This window comes from Rutidosis leptorrhynchoides, chromosome 3 (genome assembly GCF_046630445.1).
Source record: "Rutidosis leptorrhynchoides isolate AG116_Rl617_1_P2 chromosome 3, CSIRO_AGI_Rlap_v1, whole genome shotgun sequence".
Classification (NCBI taxonomy): Eukaryota; Viridiplantae; Streptophyta; class Magnoliopsida; order Asterales; family Asteraceae; genus Rutidosis; species Rutidosis leptorrhynchoides.
In genome coordinates this window covers 372347542-372363641 of record NC_092335.1, presented here as the reverse complement: position 1 = coordinate 372363641, position 16100 = coordinate 372347542, and the positions used below count along the sequence as shown (strand labels likewise).

The 16100-nt window shown below is 32.9% G+C and overlaps 2 protein-coding genes across 6 annotated transcripts; both read right to left on the bottom strand.

Moving 5' to 3' along the window:
- Positions 1-4075: 4075 nt before the first annotated feature.
- LOC139901280 (protein ALP1-like) lies at positions 4076-5389 on the bottom strand. Its single transcript, XM_071884008.1, has one exon. The coding sequence runs from the start codon at positions 5387-5389 to the stop codon at positions 4076-4078; it is 1314 nt and encodes a 437-aa protein (XP_071740109.1).
- A 1697-nt stretch (positions 5390-7086) lies between these two features.
- On the bottom strand, positions 7087-12706 carry LOC139897630 (uncharacterized). 5 transcript variants are annotated; one of them, XM_071880327.1, is made up of 10 exons: positions 12542-12706; positions 11320-11375; positions 9965-10234; positions 9534-9594; positions 9266-9390; positions 8819-8881; positions 8539-8638; positions 7677-7818; positions 7482-7580; positions 7087-7349 (listed from the first exon to the last, which is right to left on the bottom strand). In XM_071880327.1, the coding sequence occupies exons 1-8, from the start codon at positions 12609-12611 to the stop codon at positions 7727-7729; spliced, it is 837 nt and encodes a 278-aa protein (XP_071736428.1). In that variant the 5' UTR covers positions 12612-12706; the 3' UTR covers positions 7087-7349; positions 7482-7580; positions 7677-7726. The 5 variants fall into 5 exon arrangements, with proteins under 5 accessions (XP_071736428.1, XP_071736424.1, XP_071736425.1 ...); XM_071880323.1 differs by having other exon boundaries at positions 8514-8638; positions 12542-12704; XM_071880324.1 differs by having other exon boundaries at positions 7087-7339; positions 8514-8638; positions 12542-12704.
- Between the last annotated feature and the right edge of the window lie 3394 nt (positions 12707-16100).

Sequence of the window (16100 nt, the reverse complement as noted above, 5' to 3'; positions counted from 1 at the left end):
TTTCTTCAATTCCTTTTCTATTTCCAATTATTCAATCAATTTATCAGTTAATTAATTACTTATTCAATCAATTTATCAGTTAATTAATTAATTACCACCACCAGCTTTATCAATTTATCGGTGTTTGATGTTACAAGGGATGTTGAGATTAACAGCTAGTGATCGAAGAGATGTGAAGGTTAATGATATTGTAGGAAGTGGAATTTCTGGAATTTTACATAAATGGGTTAATTATGGTAAAGGTTGGAGACATCAAAATGTTTCTAGTTTTAGTAGTAGTAATAATTCTCATAGGAAGCCAGTTGGTGAAGTTCATCTCAAGGTCATTTTTTTCTCATATTGTAATCTGAATTCATTCATATAGGTAAATAGATAATTTATATTATATTATGTTTTGCATATTGACTCTGGTTGCCAATTCGAATGTGAGTAAGTCTTTTGATTGTGCATATTGGTCCAATTAATGTCTGAGATTTGTTTGTGCTATATTTTATAGGTTTCTTCTATTCGTGAGAGTAGATCAGATGACAAGATATTTTCATAGAAAGAATTGGGGGTGAAAAAGGGAGAAAACCCTAATTGATCTGGGTTAAGAATTGGGGGTTTATATCATAGAAGAGAAGAGAAGAGAAGAAAAAACAATGACAAAAATACCCGCACATGATGTGCACGTGATAAGAGGTAACGGCTGGTTTTGACAGAAAGTAGACGGGAGGACGAGGGATGTAGATTTTTGATACATTAGGGACGAGGAATGCAAAAAAAAAAAAAAAAAAGGACATGGAGTCAAATTTGACGTAAAGTTCAGGGACGATGAATGAAATTTTATCTATATAAAATTAGGGTTTATAATTTGGGGATGAACAAGTTGGGAAAGTTTCACATTAATGAAGAAGTGTAAAAAAATGAAATTACCCTCACATGCAAGGGACATGTCATGACTTAACGGATGATTGACGGAGGGACTCGGTATGCTTAAATGGGATAATGGAAGGATGCTGTAAGCGGCAAAAAAAACCGAAGGGATGCTGTTCACTTGCGAAGTTGCTTTGGATATTTGGAGGAAAATAAGAGTTTGGGTCGATGTCCAATTTCCTAATTTGAAGGTTGGACCGAGTTTGCTGAATGGAGTAATGGATGGAGTGTTATTGCGGGTACTAAATTTTGTTTGTATATCATTTTTGCAGCTTCTACTTGGATTCTTTGGAGGTACCGGAACGATGTTCTTTTTGCTTCGAAGAAACTGAAGAAACTAGAGTTGTTCGATTTAATTCGTATGTTTCTTTAACGTTTTTATTTGGAGAGTTTTGTTGGATAGATTACATACTCGTATTAATATCTCGGCACGTGGTATAGAGATCGACGATATTGGATGTATTTTGTGTCCGGGTCAAGTGGAATCCTTGTCATATATTTTGTTCATTTGCAAAGTTGCTTTGGATATTTTGAGGAAAATAAGAATTTGAGTCGATGTCCAAATTTCTAATTTTGAAGGTTGGGCTGAGTTTACTGAATGGAGTAATGGATGGAGTGTTATTTCGGGTACTAAACTTCATTTGTATTTCATTTTTACGGCTTCTACTTGGATTCTTTGAAGATATCAGAACAATGTTCTTTTTGCTTCGAAGAAATTGAAGAAACCGGAGTTGTTCGATTTAATTCGTTTGTTTTCTTTTAATTGGAAGTGATTTGCCTCGAAAAGTTAACGTTTTTATTAGGAGAGTTAAGTTGGATAGATTACCTACTCGTCTCAATATCTCGGCACGCGGTATAGAGATCGACGATATTAGATATATTTTAACGTATATGTGGGTTCATTTTTATTTTCGTCTGGACCTTTAAATTGTTGAGACGGTCATGATGCTCCCTATATTATTGTATAATAGGAGCAACGTTATGCTCACTTAATTTTCACAATAAAAAATTCATTCAATAGGGGTAATTAATACGGAGTAATATATAATATAAATCAATTATTATCTTTAATATATGAATATGAATATGAATATGAATATGGATATGAAATATGAATGTTATTTACGAGAAAAATAAGTACTTATATAAAGAAATTTAGATTAACAGAATAAAGATAAAGTATATAAGGTTTTACTTTTAAATCAATTATATGGTTTGTATGTTTTAAGTTCCAAGTAAAATAAAAGAAAATCAAATGGAACTTAACTAACGATAATAGGTTTAATTGAACGAGTGGAAGGCTGGAAGCTATGTTCATAGTTCGTTTGAATAAACGAAAAAAATCACACGTTAATTTTTTTTCGTTTTTTAAACTAAACAGATGAACACGTTCACAAAGTTAACGTTCATATTGCTTATTTATCTACTTTTATGTACGATGGTTGCTTTAGAAAAAAATAAACGTGAATGTCCAAGGTGTTGGCCGGTATCACGGTGATAATCTGACTTTTCATAAGAGAGTCAAGAGTTCGATCCCCTATGAACCACAAAAATATCTTCTTTGAAGTTACCCGCTCATTTCATGAGTCTCTGAAGTCTTGTACGTCTTGCGTACGAGTCTCACTCGAGGAGATTTTATCATACGTGATGCCCATTTGTCATAGAGATTTAACCCTAAGGAGTAGTAGGAGAATATGAAGGGTTGGGTCCCATGACCCCACTATGAATTTTTTTTTTTTTTTTTTGTGGTAATATATACTTCAAATTGTATATGACACTACTAAAATCAGCTACATGACCTGTATATTTGTGAAATTTGTGGTTTTTTGAGGTAATCAACCATTAAAATATCGTTCAAATAGAATTGCTAATCGTTCGTTCCACTAAATAATCGGGTTAGGGAGTTCCAAACTTCCAACATTGCATTCGGAGCTCATCTATGACTCTAACCGCCTTAGACCCTTTTTAGTGGTGATGGGGGGTGAGGAGGGGTGATGAGGTTTTTGTGGGGTATAGTGCTGATGTGGCAAAGATGATGGGGTGATGGATTTTGTAATGATAGGCGTGATGGGGTGTGATGAGGGTTATTGGTCCCACAATTTGATTTTATTTTTCATTTTTTGTTTGAGTTTTTATAATAATAATTATTATTTTTAGTAATTTTATTAATATTAATATTATTTATTATTATTAATTCGAATAATTATCACAGAGAATATTCATTTTTTTAACGGAACTTTTATTAAACACAGCCAAACACGGTTACAAGTTTTTTTAAAAACTAAACATCCAACACAATTACAACGATAATTAAGCTAAACATTTAGAAATCGTCCGAATCACCAGACGAGTAGAACTTGCCATCATTGTCGTATTGTCGCCCGCTTGGTACATAGTCCTCTTCATCAGAGGGATCAATGTACCCCATCTCAACCGGCCACTCGATGTACAGCTTGATTGTCTCGTTGCGAGTCACAGCTCGACCCACAAGCATACACCAGTCATCTTCTTCTTTAAGATGAGTGGCAGGAACATTGGGTTCCTTGAAGAACCAGACTTGTGAGAATACAAGAGGTATCTCATCCTTGAGGAAATCAAGCAGACTGGACAGTGGATGATTACGGACGTTCAAGCGGTACTCCCTTTGTTCAGCATTGACGGTGGTGGAGTAATTCCTGACCTGAGGGTCGAATTCTCCACTGTAGTTCACTTGGACCAAAACATGAATTTGACTCATTTTGAAGTATTAGAGAAGTAGTAGATAAGTGGTTTGATGAGAAGTGGTTTGATGAGAAATAATGGCTTCTATTTATAGAGGTAGAATGTAGTAGGTAGTTGTGGCAATAAACACGTTTGTTGAATACAGCCATTAATATACAACTTTTAATAAAGCAAATCTGATTCAGGTCAAAGAATCTCTGTTTTCACCAGCTTTAATTAAAGAATCTTTGTCTTCATCAGCTTTAGTCAGGGAATCTCTGTTACATACAGCTTTAATTAAAGCTGCTATGCTATGTCAAATCATCTCAGTTTTCTGAAAGCATCTTTGCTCAGTTATGAATATAATTAAAGCTAACGATTAAAATTTATTCAAATTAAAGATAACGATTACAAATTATTCAAATTACTGAAACTAAACACAAATTAAACTGAAATTAAATTAAGCATTTAAAGTTCTAAAGTTTGGTGGAAGTTCCCAAATGTGTTGAGTGAGATCTTCTCGGAGTTGGTCATGAATGTTTCTATCTCGTATTTCTTGATCTCTTACATCACGACTTGTAGATCGATTCCTTACAAAGTTAGGATTAGCTTCTCTAGTGTTAAGTAATTCTTCCTCGAGCCATGAAATGTTGAAGCCATTATCCTCAACTATCATGTTGTGCAATAACACACAACAATATAATATTCGTCTCAACTTGTTGACACTTTGTGGTCGTCCAGCCATTTGTAGAATATGAAATCTACCCTGAAGAACACCGAATGTTCTCTCAACATCTTTACGTGCACTTTCTTGGAAGCGTTTAAATTTTATACGGGGCTCTTCGGTTGGGGTCAAATACGCCTTGATTAATGTTGCCCAATCTGGGTAAATGCCATCAACTAAATAATAACCATTTGTGTAAGTATTACCATTTACAGTAAATGGTGCAAATGGTGCAGTTCCATTTTTGATGTCATCAAACAACGAAGATTGATTCAAAACATTAACATCGTTGTTAGCACCCGCATCACCAAAGAATGCATGCCAAATCCACGTATCATATGAAGCAACGGCTTCAAGAACAATGGTTGGGTGTTTTTGATGACCACTCGTATATTGCCCTTTCCAAGCAACGGGACAATTCCTCCACTGCCAATACATGCAGTCGATGCTTCCAAGCATTCCCTTAAAACCGTGTTTTTCTTCATGAGCGCTATACAGACGAGCTATATCGCTACTCGTTGGTTTCCTCAAATATTCATCAACATAAAGTTCCAAAACACATCTACAAAACATATCAAGACATACTATAGATGTACATTCGGACATTTGCAGGTATTCGTCAAACATGTCCGCTGCTGTACCGTACGCCAATTGACGCAACGCAGATGTACACTTTTGTATGGTTGAAAAACTTTTTCGACCAAGAGCATCAATTTTTGGTTTAAAATATTCAAAATGTCTTGGTAAAGGTTGAACATCGTAAGCAATTATATCATTTATGATGCATAAGAATAAATCTTTACTCATTCTAAAACGTCTTTTAACGTGACGATCGTGAAATTTTGGAGATTCACAAAAATAGTGTTTGTGTAACATTTCACCTGCTTGTTCACGATCTCTATGAATGTATCTTCGGGTCCGTGGAACTCGTTCGTTGTTAACATGTTCTTCCGCTTCTTCAGCATCAATTTCTTCGGCCATTGCCCGTAAAAATTCCAAATCTTCATCGGCATCCCACCTATCAAAAGCATTAAACAAAATTTGTGACATTTTTTTTAGAGAAGTTTAGAATATTTTAAATATTTAAGAAGTATTTAAATGAAAGAAGTGTGTGTAAAAATTGTATAGAAATGGGGTATTTATTAAAAAAAAAAACAAAATTATTTAATTTAATTTTAACGGATATATATCCGTTGCAAAGTGACACGCGTTTCCTTCTCATTTGAGCTCCCCCATCACCCCTGCAATTTGTTCCGGTGATCCACCCATCACGCCGGCCACATTTTTGTCCGATGGCGCCGGGTTAGAGCGCGATGGGGCGTGATGCTCCCAAAAAAGGCCCGATCGCGCTGGGTTATTTGCCGTCTTAAAAAAGAGTGGCGTATAAAAAATACGCCGTGCTAATAATCTAATGCGGGCCACATGCATCTATACATTTATGTAGGTTTCAAACTCTTTAAAATCTCCGACAGGCTATGCTATAAATTTAAATATATCCAATAATAATAATAATAATAATAATAATAATAATATATTCACACTTCGATAGGTTTGAAGCTTTGGACTAGATCGTCCCATGTCTGACTGTAATCTAACTATTTACTTGTAAACTAACTATTTACTTGTAAACTAACTATATGCTTAGTTTTTATTTATTTATTTATTTTGTTAGTTTTATTCTTTTTATCATATATAATAAAAAAGCAGGATACATGGAAATCAAACGTTTAATCAAGCGCTTAAAGGAGCTTCGAATAAAGTTTTCTTCAAAGATTTGGCGGATCAAGACCTAATTCCTCCCTTGTCGGGCACTTTGATTGACGATGGTTTTTCGAACGTTCTTTCCTTCAAGATTGAACATTGATCCGGTAAAAATATACGTAGGAAAATTTTAGATGGCAAGTTAAAAAAAGGTTGAACCTTAGTTTAGCTTTTGTTTTGTTTGTTTATTTTGTTTCGTTTGAGTTCTTGCGGTTTGGTTGTAGTTTGTTGTATGTCTAGGTCTTGTCGGTTTGGTACCCTTATTGGGTTCGTTTTATGGTTATGTATGTAGATGAGACTCGGTATAAATATTTTGTTAGTATACCGTTTTTCAAGTACGAGCCTTGTCGGGTAATCTCTCTTGTATCTCTTGTTGAAAACGTTTACGGTTTTATTCAAGTTTTCGTTATTTTTTGCCAAAAAATAAAATAAAATGGTGATAGCATTATTACTTGCAACCACACTGCTTGTGGACTAATATCATAAAAGCTATGCGTGGTAATATGTTTGAGTATGTATCTTTAAATGGTGCGTGGTCAAAGATTATTTCTTTATGTTAACAGCTACTGGATGGAGGTATATGCGTATATGCTTTGCTAACTCCATGTGCCGCCTTGTTGGTAATGGAAGATTAAATCTGTTTTTGGGTTGAAGTTTGGGTTGGAGACGGATCGTTGGCTTCACGGTTTAATAGGCTTTTTCATACATTTGTTGGTTGTCAAGTGGCTCGTGATCTATGGAGTAGGATCAGACGTTGGATTGACTTGGACATACCGCAGTTCAACTCTTGGTCTCGATGTAACAATTGGATTACAAGTAGACCAGTGGCGGAAACAGAATTTTTTTTCATAGGTGGCAAAAAAAAAAAAGCGTAGCAACTTTTTTAGAGCAAAATATGGAGACTTTTAGGCAAAATACGAAGACTTTTGTACAATAAAAAAATCCATTGGGGGGAAATAAAAAGATCCAAATTTTTTACACTAAAAATTTCAAATTCACTGGGGGCAGGTGCCACCCCCTGCCCCTTACTAGTTTCGCCAGTATTTACAACATGTGTCAATGACATAACTGTATTTTAGGCAAATCTACCGCAACAATGGTACAATATAATAACTGTATTAACCAGAAACAACTTTAAGAATTTTGATGATAAGTGTTATCTCACTCAGTAAATGTAGCTTCTTGAGTCACGTGTATTATCACTGGTACCAGCAACAAGCTAACATCACAATATCTTCTCTTATATGTACTGCACATGTCAAAGTAGTTTTAAATTTAGCAGAAAAAAGTTGTGGATGCAAGGGCAGACATAGGAAATTCATGTGATTTAATCAAGGTATCAACAAAAACGCGCGACAAGATAAGAACTTAAAGCTTGTACCTTTTTTATGATTTATCAGAAAACCCGAAGCTTGGTGCAATAATCTCATGTGATTCGTCATCTTACAGAGATCCATTTCTGTAGACTCGTTTACTAAACCTGCATAAAATGGCATATAAAAGACCAAAAAAAATAAAAATAAAAAACTTGATTTAGAACAATGTAAACGAAAAGTGAAGTAATGATATGTAGTACCTCTCTGTTTTGACGATTAGGGTTTGTAACACGCCATATAATGCCTCCTATTAAGTTGTTAATTGCATGCGAAGCCATCGGCACCAAAAGGCTAGAGGATAATATTGTTGCGTACCCATAAGCAAACCCAACAAACGTAGCCCTGTTATCAAAATGCATGTCTCAAAAAAAGATGTTAAATGATATGGGTCATAACGGGTGGTGGTCACATGGGTCAAAATTAAGTGTATCAGAATCATTATAACCAAGGTTGAAAAAGACGTGAGACGGGGTCGAGACGGTCGTGAAGAGATGGACGTCGAGACGGTGGGGACCATATATATATACATATATATATATATGTACATATATATACACACACACACACACACACACATTATAAAGCCAAGAAACATTCGTTGACCAGTTTATACCTATAATCGCTATTACCGTTAATATAATACAAAAAAATAACACTAAACAATGTCAATTTTCGATCGATTTGACAAACTTTTGACCGATTTTAACCAAATTTTTGACTTTTGACCGGCGTTGACCAACCTTTCCCGTATTTGACCCGAATTTTGACTGTTGACCGACTTATTAAAAGACGGGACGGGTTCGAGACGGGCTAGTCACCAAAACGCCGCAACGGGCATCGAAACGGACATCACAACGGACTACAACACTGATTATAACCACCTAAATTTTGTAATCATCGATAACAAATCGATTATCTATAAAGTCCAAAAAACAAAATTGTGGAATGGAGATGAAAAAATTGTTTTTGACCACCCCCTGACCCATTTTGACTTTTTACCCAACCCGCCCAGTTTTCCACCACTAGGAAATGTGTACCAGATTGCGAAAGAAAACTTCCGACCACTGCCCAAATGCAGAATCCCGAATAAGGCAGCAACAGCTGTGGCACTTGTTAAGTTGATTCCACAAAGCGGAAGCAATGCACCACGAAATAGGAGTTCCTACGAATTGTCACACACCCGAAAAATAAAATAGTTTTTAAAAAAAAAAAAAAAAAATTCTCTTACGTGGTAGAAAAAGAAATGAAAATGTGATTGTGGATCCTTGTTACACATAGTAAGAAGATCTGTGATGGGCCCCACTATATTCAAATGAATAGCATCGATATTTTGAAATCTAACCTCACTAATACCGGGAAGAAATGCCACAAACGCATAATCTAGAGGCTCTAGTGATGTTAAGACCTGCATTACAACTCAACTAAATCAACCAAATCAATAATATAAAGACAACCATCGTTTGAAGAGGTGGAGATTTGAAACTATTTACAAATGGGTTGATCAGGTCATGTATTATCTTTAACGGGTCAAATAATAAAGTTAGTTCCAAAGGAAATGAGGCAAATGGGTAAAATTTTGTGGAAAGTTGCCCGAAATTTTAAACTGTTTTATGCATAAAACCACATAAGTCATTTTATTTATAAAAAAGATTCATCCAAAAGTTACCCTTTTGGTCAAGAACCCGTTTTTAAAGTACCATGCCTAGTTTGCTAAAAGGTAAGTACTCACATAAACAACTAACACAAATATACACATTTATACTTGAAGCAAAATGCAAAGCAAGAAAACCTGTTGATTGGATGTCTCACTAGATTCGGCAAAATCGGACCATGTATTGAGTAGTATGAATCGAGAAGACGATATAAGTATTACTAAACCAGCTATCAATTGCAGATGCCATGTCTCAAAATCAACTGCATGCACAAAAATGCTTGTGAGAGTAATCAGCTTGCATTTTTCACAACCTCTGTTTTGTGGGACCCACAATCTCATCTTCGTTTATCCGCACATCATACAAACATGTTGAATATAGACAAAGTTTATCGGACCACCTTACATGATATTTCGGAAGAGCAATCAGCAACAGACCATCCTTGTGATGATGCCAAATGAGAACCCTGCAAATGATGACAAGATAATAAATAGTTACCAATACGGCTATCGTTCATTTTGATAATCACGGGTCCCATAAAATGAAAATAACAATCGTGATCGCTATATGGGAGCCATGAAATGAAAACATAACCGATTAAAATATAAAAGAGCTTCTGTTATCTGGAAATGTATCACCTTTACGTAAGTAAATGGCAGTGTAAAAGACAACAGGGTGTTTGGATGCTCCTTTTTAAGGTGACTAATTTTAGTTGAAAACCTAATCTTTCATCAATTCGGTAATTTTATGTCCTGAACACGGCTTGGGTAACTATTTTTCCTGTTTATCATGTTTTATATATTTATTATATTAAATTTCAATTTAATGTATTTCACCTGTCGGATTAATAAGCCCGCAACAGCAATGATACTGGAAGTCACTGTGCATGCTTGTAGAACCGAACTTCTAGAAGCTATAGCAACCGAAGCCCGTGACTCCAAATTATTAACAGAATCGGTAGACGATATTTTATCTGATACTTCATTCTGTTCGTCTAAAGGACCTTCCGTAAGTTGTGGATTCAATTTTCTTTTTGTTTCCTTTAATTTTCTCAACTTTTTAGGTGAGCTTTTACTAGCATAAACCGTCGTGTTGGCTCGAAACCCCTGTGAAATGGAGATAATAACTGATATAATTGCCTTTGGTAAAAGGTTTCAACATTAATTACTGCCCATTATAAGTTGGCGAATTCGACCCATCTACTTATAAAATCAAAGAATTGAGTTGAAGTGGTTAAAAGTCACTCAAAGGGTATTATTAATACTAACAACATCTTAAATCACCTTATTCAAAGTATTATATAATGGCACTTACTTATACTTATATAGCTTTCGTAATAAATGTAACAAACTAAGTAACTATCATGATTATGTATAGGACAACCAATGTTTTTTTCTTTTTTTTGAACGGCTTGAGAGGCATCGAATGCTCTCACTTGCACCCACGCACGCTAGGTAGGAAACTCCAAGGATCGAACCCGGGTTGCTTGGCAACTAATCGCGGGAATCCTGAAGAAAACCTCCCCCTCCTCGGAATCGAAACCGGGTTGCTTGACAACTAATCGCGGGCCCGCCTTACTAAGGCTCGATACCACTCAGTTGTTATTCGACCCACCCATCTAACCACCTCTTCCTGTTGTCATTATCTATATATATCTATCTATCCATCTATCTATCCTAATATATAAAACATTATAGTATTTTATTTCTAAAACGTCTTAAAATTAAGACTCAACACTTCCATATTTAGTTATTTATTTTCCATTTCACAATATAACCTTATTATTTAAAAAATATTTTTCAGTTATCATCCAATGTGACCCAAATCTCAACACTATAAATATGAGCAACCTACAATCATCAACTCATAATCAAGACTAATCCACCAACCACAGTTGAATAACAAATATAATATATGACTATCGCTGAGTCACTATATATAAAAAAGTACTAAAACATTGAGGCGTGGCGTGGGTATTATTCTAGTAAGAACTAGTTGGTGCTAGTACAAGATATCGTTCATACTAATTATATCCGTATAGTTCATAAGAGTAAGCAGTAAACTACATATATTTGACAAATAGCTAAACACTCACATTAAACTATGAGCAGGGTCAAACGTTGCAGTTTCCATGGGACAAGGAGAGTAGCAAGTATGAAACAGTTCCAATTAAGTTTTGTAATATAATTACCTTCAAAGATTTGGTAGGCAGACTGTATTGAAAGCAGGGGCGTTCATGCTTCTTACCTGGTTAAACCACGAAAGGTTGAACATTTATTGTCTTTTTATCAATATTAGAAAAAGCTAATTAGCATATGAAATGTGATCAACGATAATATATTAACAAACTATCTAAACTTGTATAGTTGAATGGTTTACAAGGTTGTAATCTTGATATACTTCTGGCCAGTTTCGGCAAGCTTATATCTGGAGATATATACAACCTAACTATAACTATTTTTATGCATAAGATAGAAACTCTATAAGTGGTAAATCCGTAAATGATTTAATGATCTACCCACACCTGCATCTTCCTTAACTACAAACAACTATATCCAATATACTTGTAGGGCTAAAGTGTTTTGAAATGTATCGAACTAAGGCCAGACATTCATAGTGTGTATTAAACTACGCAGGCTTCCATTGTGTGCAAGTAATTACCTTCCGATTCACTGTTGTATGTATTTAGGTGATGTGACAACTTTGTTTGGAAACCATGTGGCAACTTATATAGATGTGAGGCAAGTTAAAGGGGGTGTTTGGGTTTGTGTTTTGAAATTGGTTATGCGTTTAAGATAATTGAAATGAAGTAATCAGCTGTATCAAAATGTGTTATGAATTAATAGTATTTGGATTTGATTATACTGTTTGACAACGCAATAATCAAAAAACGCAATAATCAAATAATCAGCCAATTAAGTGTTTGGTAAATCTGATTATATGTTAAGTTGAAAGTAAACGCAATAATCTGATATCACGTTTTGCTGCCAGTAAGGGTGACTTGCTTTTTCATTTTCACGTTTAGAGTCTCTCAAATCGCAAATAATTGAATTTTTTGTTTAACTTGTCAAACACTATAAACTGATTATTTAGGATTTGAAAACGTGATAATCAAATAAGCAAGTTCCAAACGCAAAGACAAACACCCCCAAAGTGTCATAAATTACATATAATAGCAATGAATATAAGTTCATTACACAAAATGGGAGCCCCAATAGTTTGGATACACACCATGAATGTCAAACACTCAAACCTAATTTTCTTCAAGATTGAAAGTAAAACAAGAAAGATTATAAACCTAATTGAAATTGCGCATAAAGTAGGGATTTTTAAGAAAATTGAAGAAATAAATGGATTGGTACTCATATCATAAACTAATTAATGAAATTGAAATGAAAAGAGTTGAAATAAACCTTGCAGATAGGGTGAAGAAGGTAATTTTTTGATTAGATACCAGCAATCCATGGTGAGATAGCTCATCATTTAAACGGTCAATTTGACTTTCTAAACAACTCTAACTTCCATCACTCAAGTCCTCCACTTTCTTTCAAGATATGTTACGCAAATGAAATTAAAAGACAAAACTAAGTTGTTGGTTCTGTAGTTTGTACAATATTGCAGATCAAACATTATACTTTTTTTACCTGGTTAGTCATCACATGTGGTTAGCACTAGTTACACAGTTAGTCCTCCTCATTAACAATTGTTGGATTTTTTTGTTAACATTAATCACGTGCTTTGCACACAAGGGGTAATTTTGTCTGTTCAGAATTTCCATGATCACTTTCATTTTCATCTTTGCCAAAAACTTTTCATATTTCAATCAAAACACCAACATCGATATAAAACAAACAAAATCAAATAAAAAAAAATTAACAATGAAATTGGTCTTATATAAACCAAACAAAATTTAAATGAAACGGCCTTCAAAGTCAATTCAAGAAATGCACGAGCGGCGTGCCTACACATCGTGAGAGTCTATTGTCATAAAGTTTCAACTAAAAACTATTATAAAAGATATTAATCATTCATCACTTTAAGTTGGTGAAAAAACAAACAAATGAAACCACCAGTGAAAGAACCTAATCAAAATACAAAGAGAACTACACAAGCCTCGCAACTAGAAAGTATAACCTAAAACAAATCCTTGCCGCAAATGACTATCTAAAGGAGTAAAGGTGTGCCTAGCTGAAGCGAAGAGGATCTAACCCAAATACTACAACAAAGACCAAACAGCACACTATGATAAACAAGAGTCTAGTAAACCTCAAAAGACAATACAATACATCAACAAGAAAAAAATGAAACAACTAAAATCGCAAAAGATAATACAACACACCAACAAAGAATAAAATGAAACAAGCAAAATCGCAACCAAATGAACCAATGTAGTATTTGGAGAATATGTAGTGAATTACACGTCCAATATTATCTAAGGTGTTCACGGATGAGTAATGCTTTATATTTTACCCCTTTGATCAACTATGTGGTATAACAACTACTATATTTACCCTTTACCCAAATAAAAACAACTATATATTTAGAATTTAAATCTGTAGTTCTAAGGGTCTTTAAGTTAGCTAAGAGTAGGTACTTTGATATTGAATATTCATTATTAACGTACAAATAGTTTATGTATGAGTAAATCTCTTATCGTTTAAGTTGTAATAAATTTTCTTAAACTTGGCTCTTAAAATATGAGAATTGCTATTCAAGAACTTAAAGAATTCGATTAACTCTCTTTTTCCATTTCTCTCTTTCTTTTTCAAAAGTAAATGTGATTTAGCCCATGATTGATGTTAGGCTACTGATAAAATAGGTTGATGTGTTTGTCCAGCAACGAATGTTCAACCAAATGCTAAATCATGGGTTCGAATCTTATTTCTTTCATATTCTTTTCTTACTTTGCCCTTTGAAAGTCGGCTGAAAAAGAAAGAAAAAAGGTTTTTGTTGTCTTTTCTCGCTTTCTAAACTGAACTTTCATTCAAAACTATATGGTATGAAAAACCATTAAAAAACGAAGATTGTGCGCGATCTCAAGCTTAAACCTTACTAGCACCACACTATGTTGTGGCTAGGGAAAGGGTCTAAATAGGGTTGAAAAGGTGGGTAACTTGTTTATGTCGCAAACATATAAGTAAAAATTGTTATAATTTAGAAGTTTATAACTACCTTTAATGGCTTGGTTCTTGACAATAGACTACAAATATTAAAGAAGATTGAAGTAGAGAGCAAAACATATTTTGTTCAATAGATGGGGCAATCAATATGGTAGTTTACACCCGTATTTATAGTAAATAATTTATAGTACATGGTAGGTGATACAGTAATAAAATATATAATATTGTCAGCCACAACTGACTTTACAACACTCTCCCTTGGATGACAATTTTAGTTCATTATAGAGCAACTTGTACTGCCTCGTTAAAAACCTTGCTAAAGAAAAACCCAGTGGGATAAAAACTTTAGTCAAGGGAAAAAGAGTGCAGTATAGAGTTGACTCCCCCTCAAGTAGACACCACTGAGTCGTCACATCTTTTGAACTTGTCTCATGCCAATATTGTAAACGTGTGTTCTGAAAACAGCGGTTGACAGTGCTTTGGTATAAAGGTCAGCAGAGTTGTTGATTGAACGTATCTCATTTTAATCTGGTTGTCTTTTACGAGACCTTGAGTATATGAGAAGAATCTGAGGTATAACAACTCTCATATTTTTATACCTGAATTGACTAATTTGACAATAGAGTTGTTATCCATACGTAATATATAATTAAATTTGACATTGATCAAATATTTATTTTTAGTCGACACTTTTTGTTAACTAAAGTTTACACTAATTATATAAAATAACTTTAGTTAATATTAATATTAATGCGTATTATATTTAAAACTATATGAAACATAATTATTAATTAAATGATAAGTTATTTTAATCATTATATATATATTTTTAGCTTATAAAAAAGAGATTTTTTTTATAAATTAAATAATGAGCCCATGAATTTTGACTAAATATTTTCAAAAACAAAAACTTATTAAAAATATTTTTAACATATTTTTATTTTTTGTCAAAATTGGCACCTTTATTTTATTTATATTTTTTCTTTTCACCAACCATTTTATTCCTATAAATACCCACTTCCATTTCATAAAAAATTGTATCAAATCTTTGAAAAAACTCTCTCACAAACTTGAGAAAGTACTTGAGGTATTTTCTATATTTTTTATCAAATTGCTTTTATTTTTTTGTATATTCTTTAAAAATTCTAATTTAATATATATAAATTATTTTTACATGTTATAATTAGTATTATAAGTATTATGATGTATAAAAATAATTTTGATAATTTATGGAATATTATTTATAATTAAATACGAATTATGTAGTATTTAAACATAAAAATAATATAAAATTCGTAATAAAATATTAAACAATAATAAAAATCATTATAAATTTTTTTTGAGATTATTATACTTTTATAAACAAGCAAAAATTATAAAAATTAAATAAATGGGAATATTATTATTTAAAAAGAATTTACTTTTACATTATTCTAAACCGAGAGAAATAATAAAGAAAATACAAAATAAATATAAACGTGTATTAAATATTTTTATAAAATTTTTATATGATTAGTAGCATCACTAGATACTTTAAAAAAATATAAAAATTAATTTTAAATTATTTTTCCTATTTATTTAATTATAGGCCGATTACAATGGTTAAATAATTAGAAAATATTAAATAAATAATATTTTGATATAAAATTTGATTTAATAATTTTTATAACATTTTTACATAATATAGAACCTGTAAAAAATATAAAATTATTTATTTAAGTCGATTTAATATTTATTACCTAATTAAATTTGATTAATATAAACTGAGTATTCATATAAAGAAAAGTGAGAAATAAATACAAAAACTTGATAAAATTATTTTTATAAAATATCCTTCTGAATTTTATAATTA

What these genes read in the sequence shown, in the direction of transcription:
- LOC139901280 (XM_071884008.1), bottom strand. Translation starts at nt 5,389, where the DNA reads ATGTCACAAATTTTGTTTAATGCTTTTGATAGGTGGGATGCCGATGAA.
- LOC139897630 (XM_071880323.1), bottom strand. Translation starts at nt 12,611, where the DNA reads ATGATGAGCTATCTCACCATGGATTGCTGGTATCTAATCAAAAAATTA. An exon ending in TTCTTCACCCTATCTGCAAG is followed by an intron (nt 11,376 to 12,541) that starts GTTTATTTCAAC and finishes TGGTTTAACCAG; the next exon opens with GTAAGAAGCATGAACGCCCC. An exon ending in CGGGCTTATTAATCCGACAG is followed by an intron (nt 9,595 to 9,964) that starts GTGAAATACATT and finishes CATCATTTGCAG; the next exon opens with GGTTCTCATTTGGCATCATC.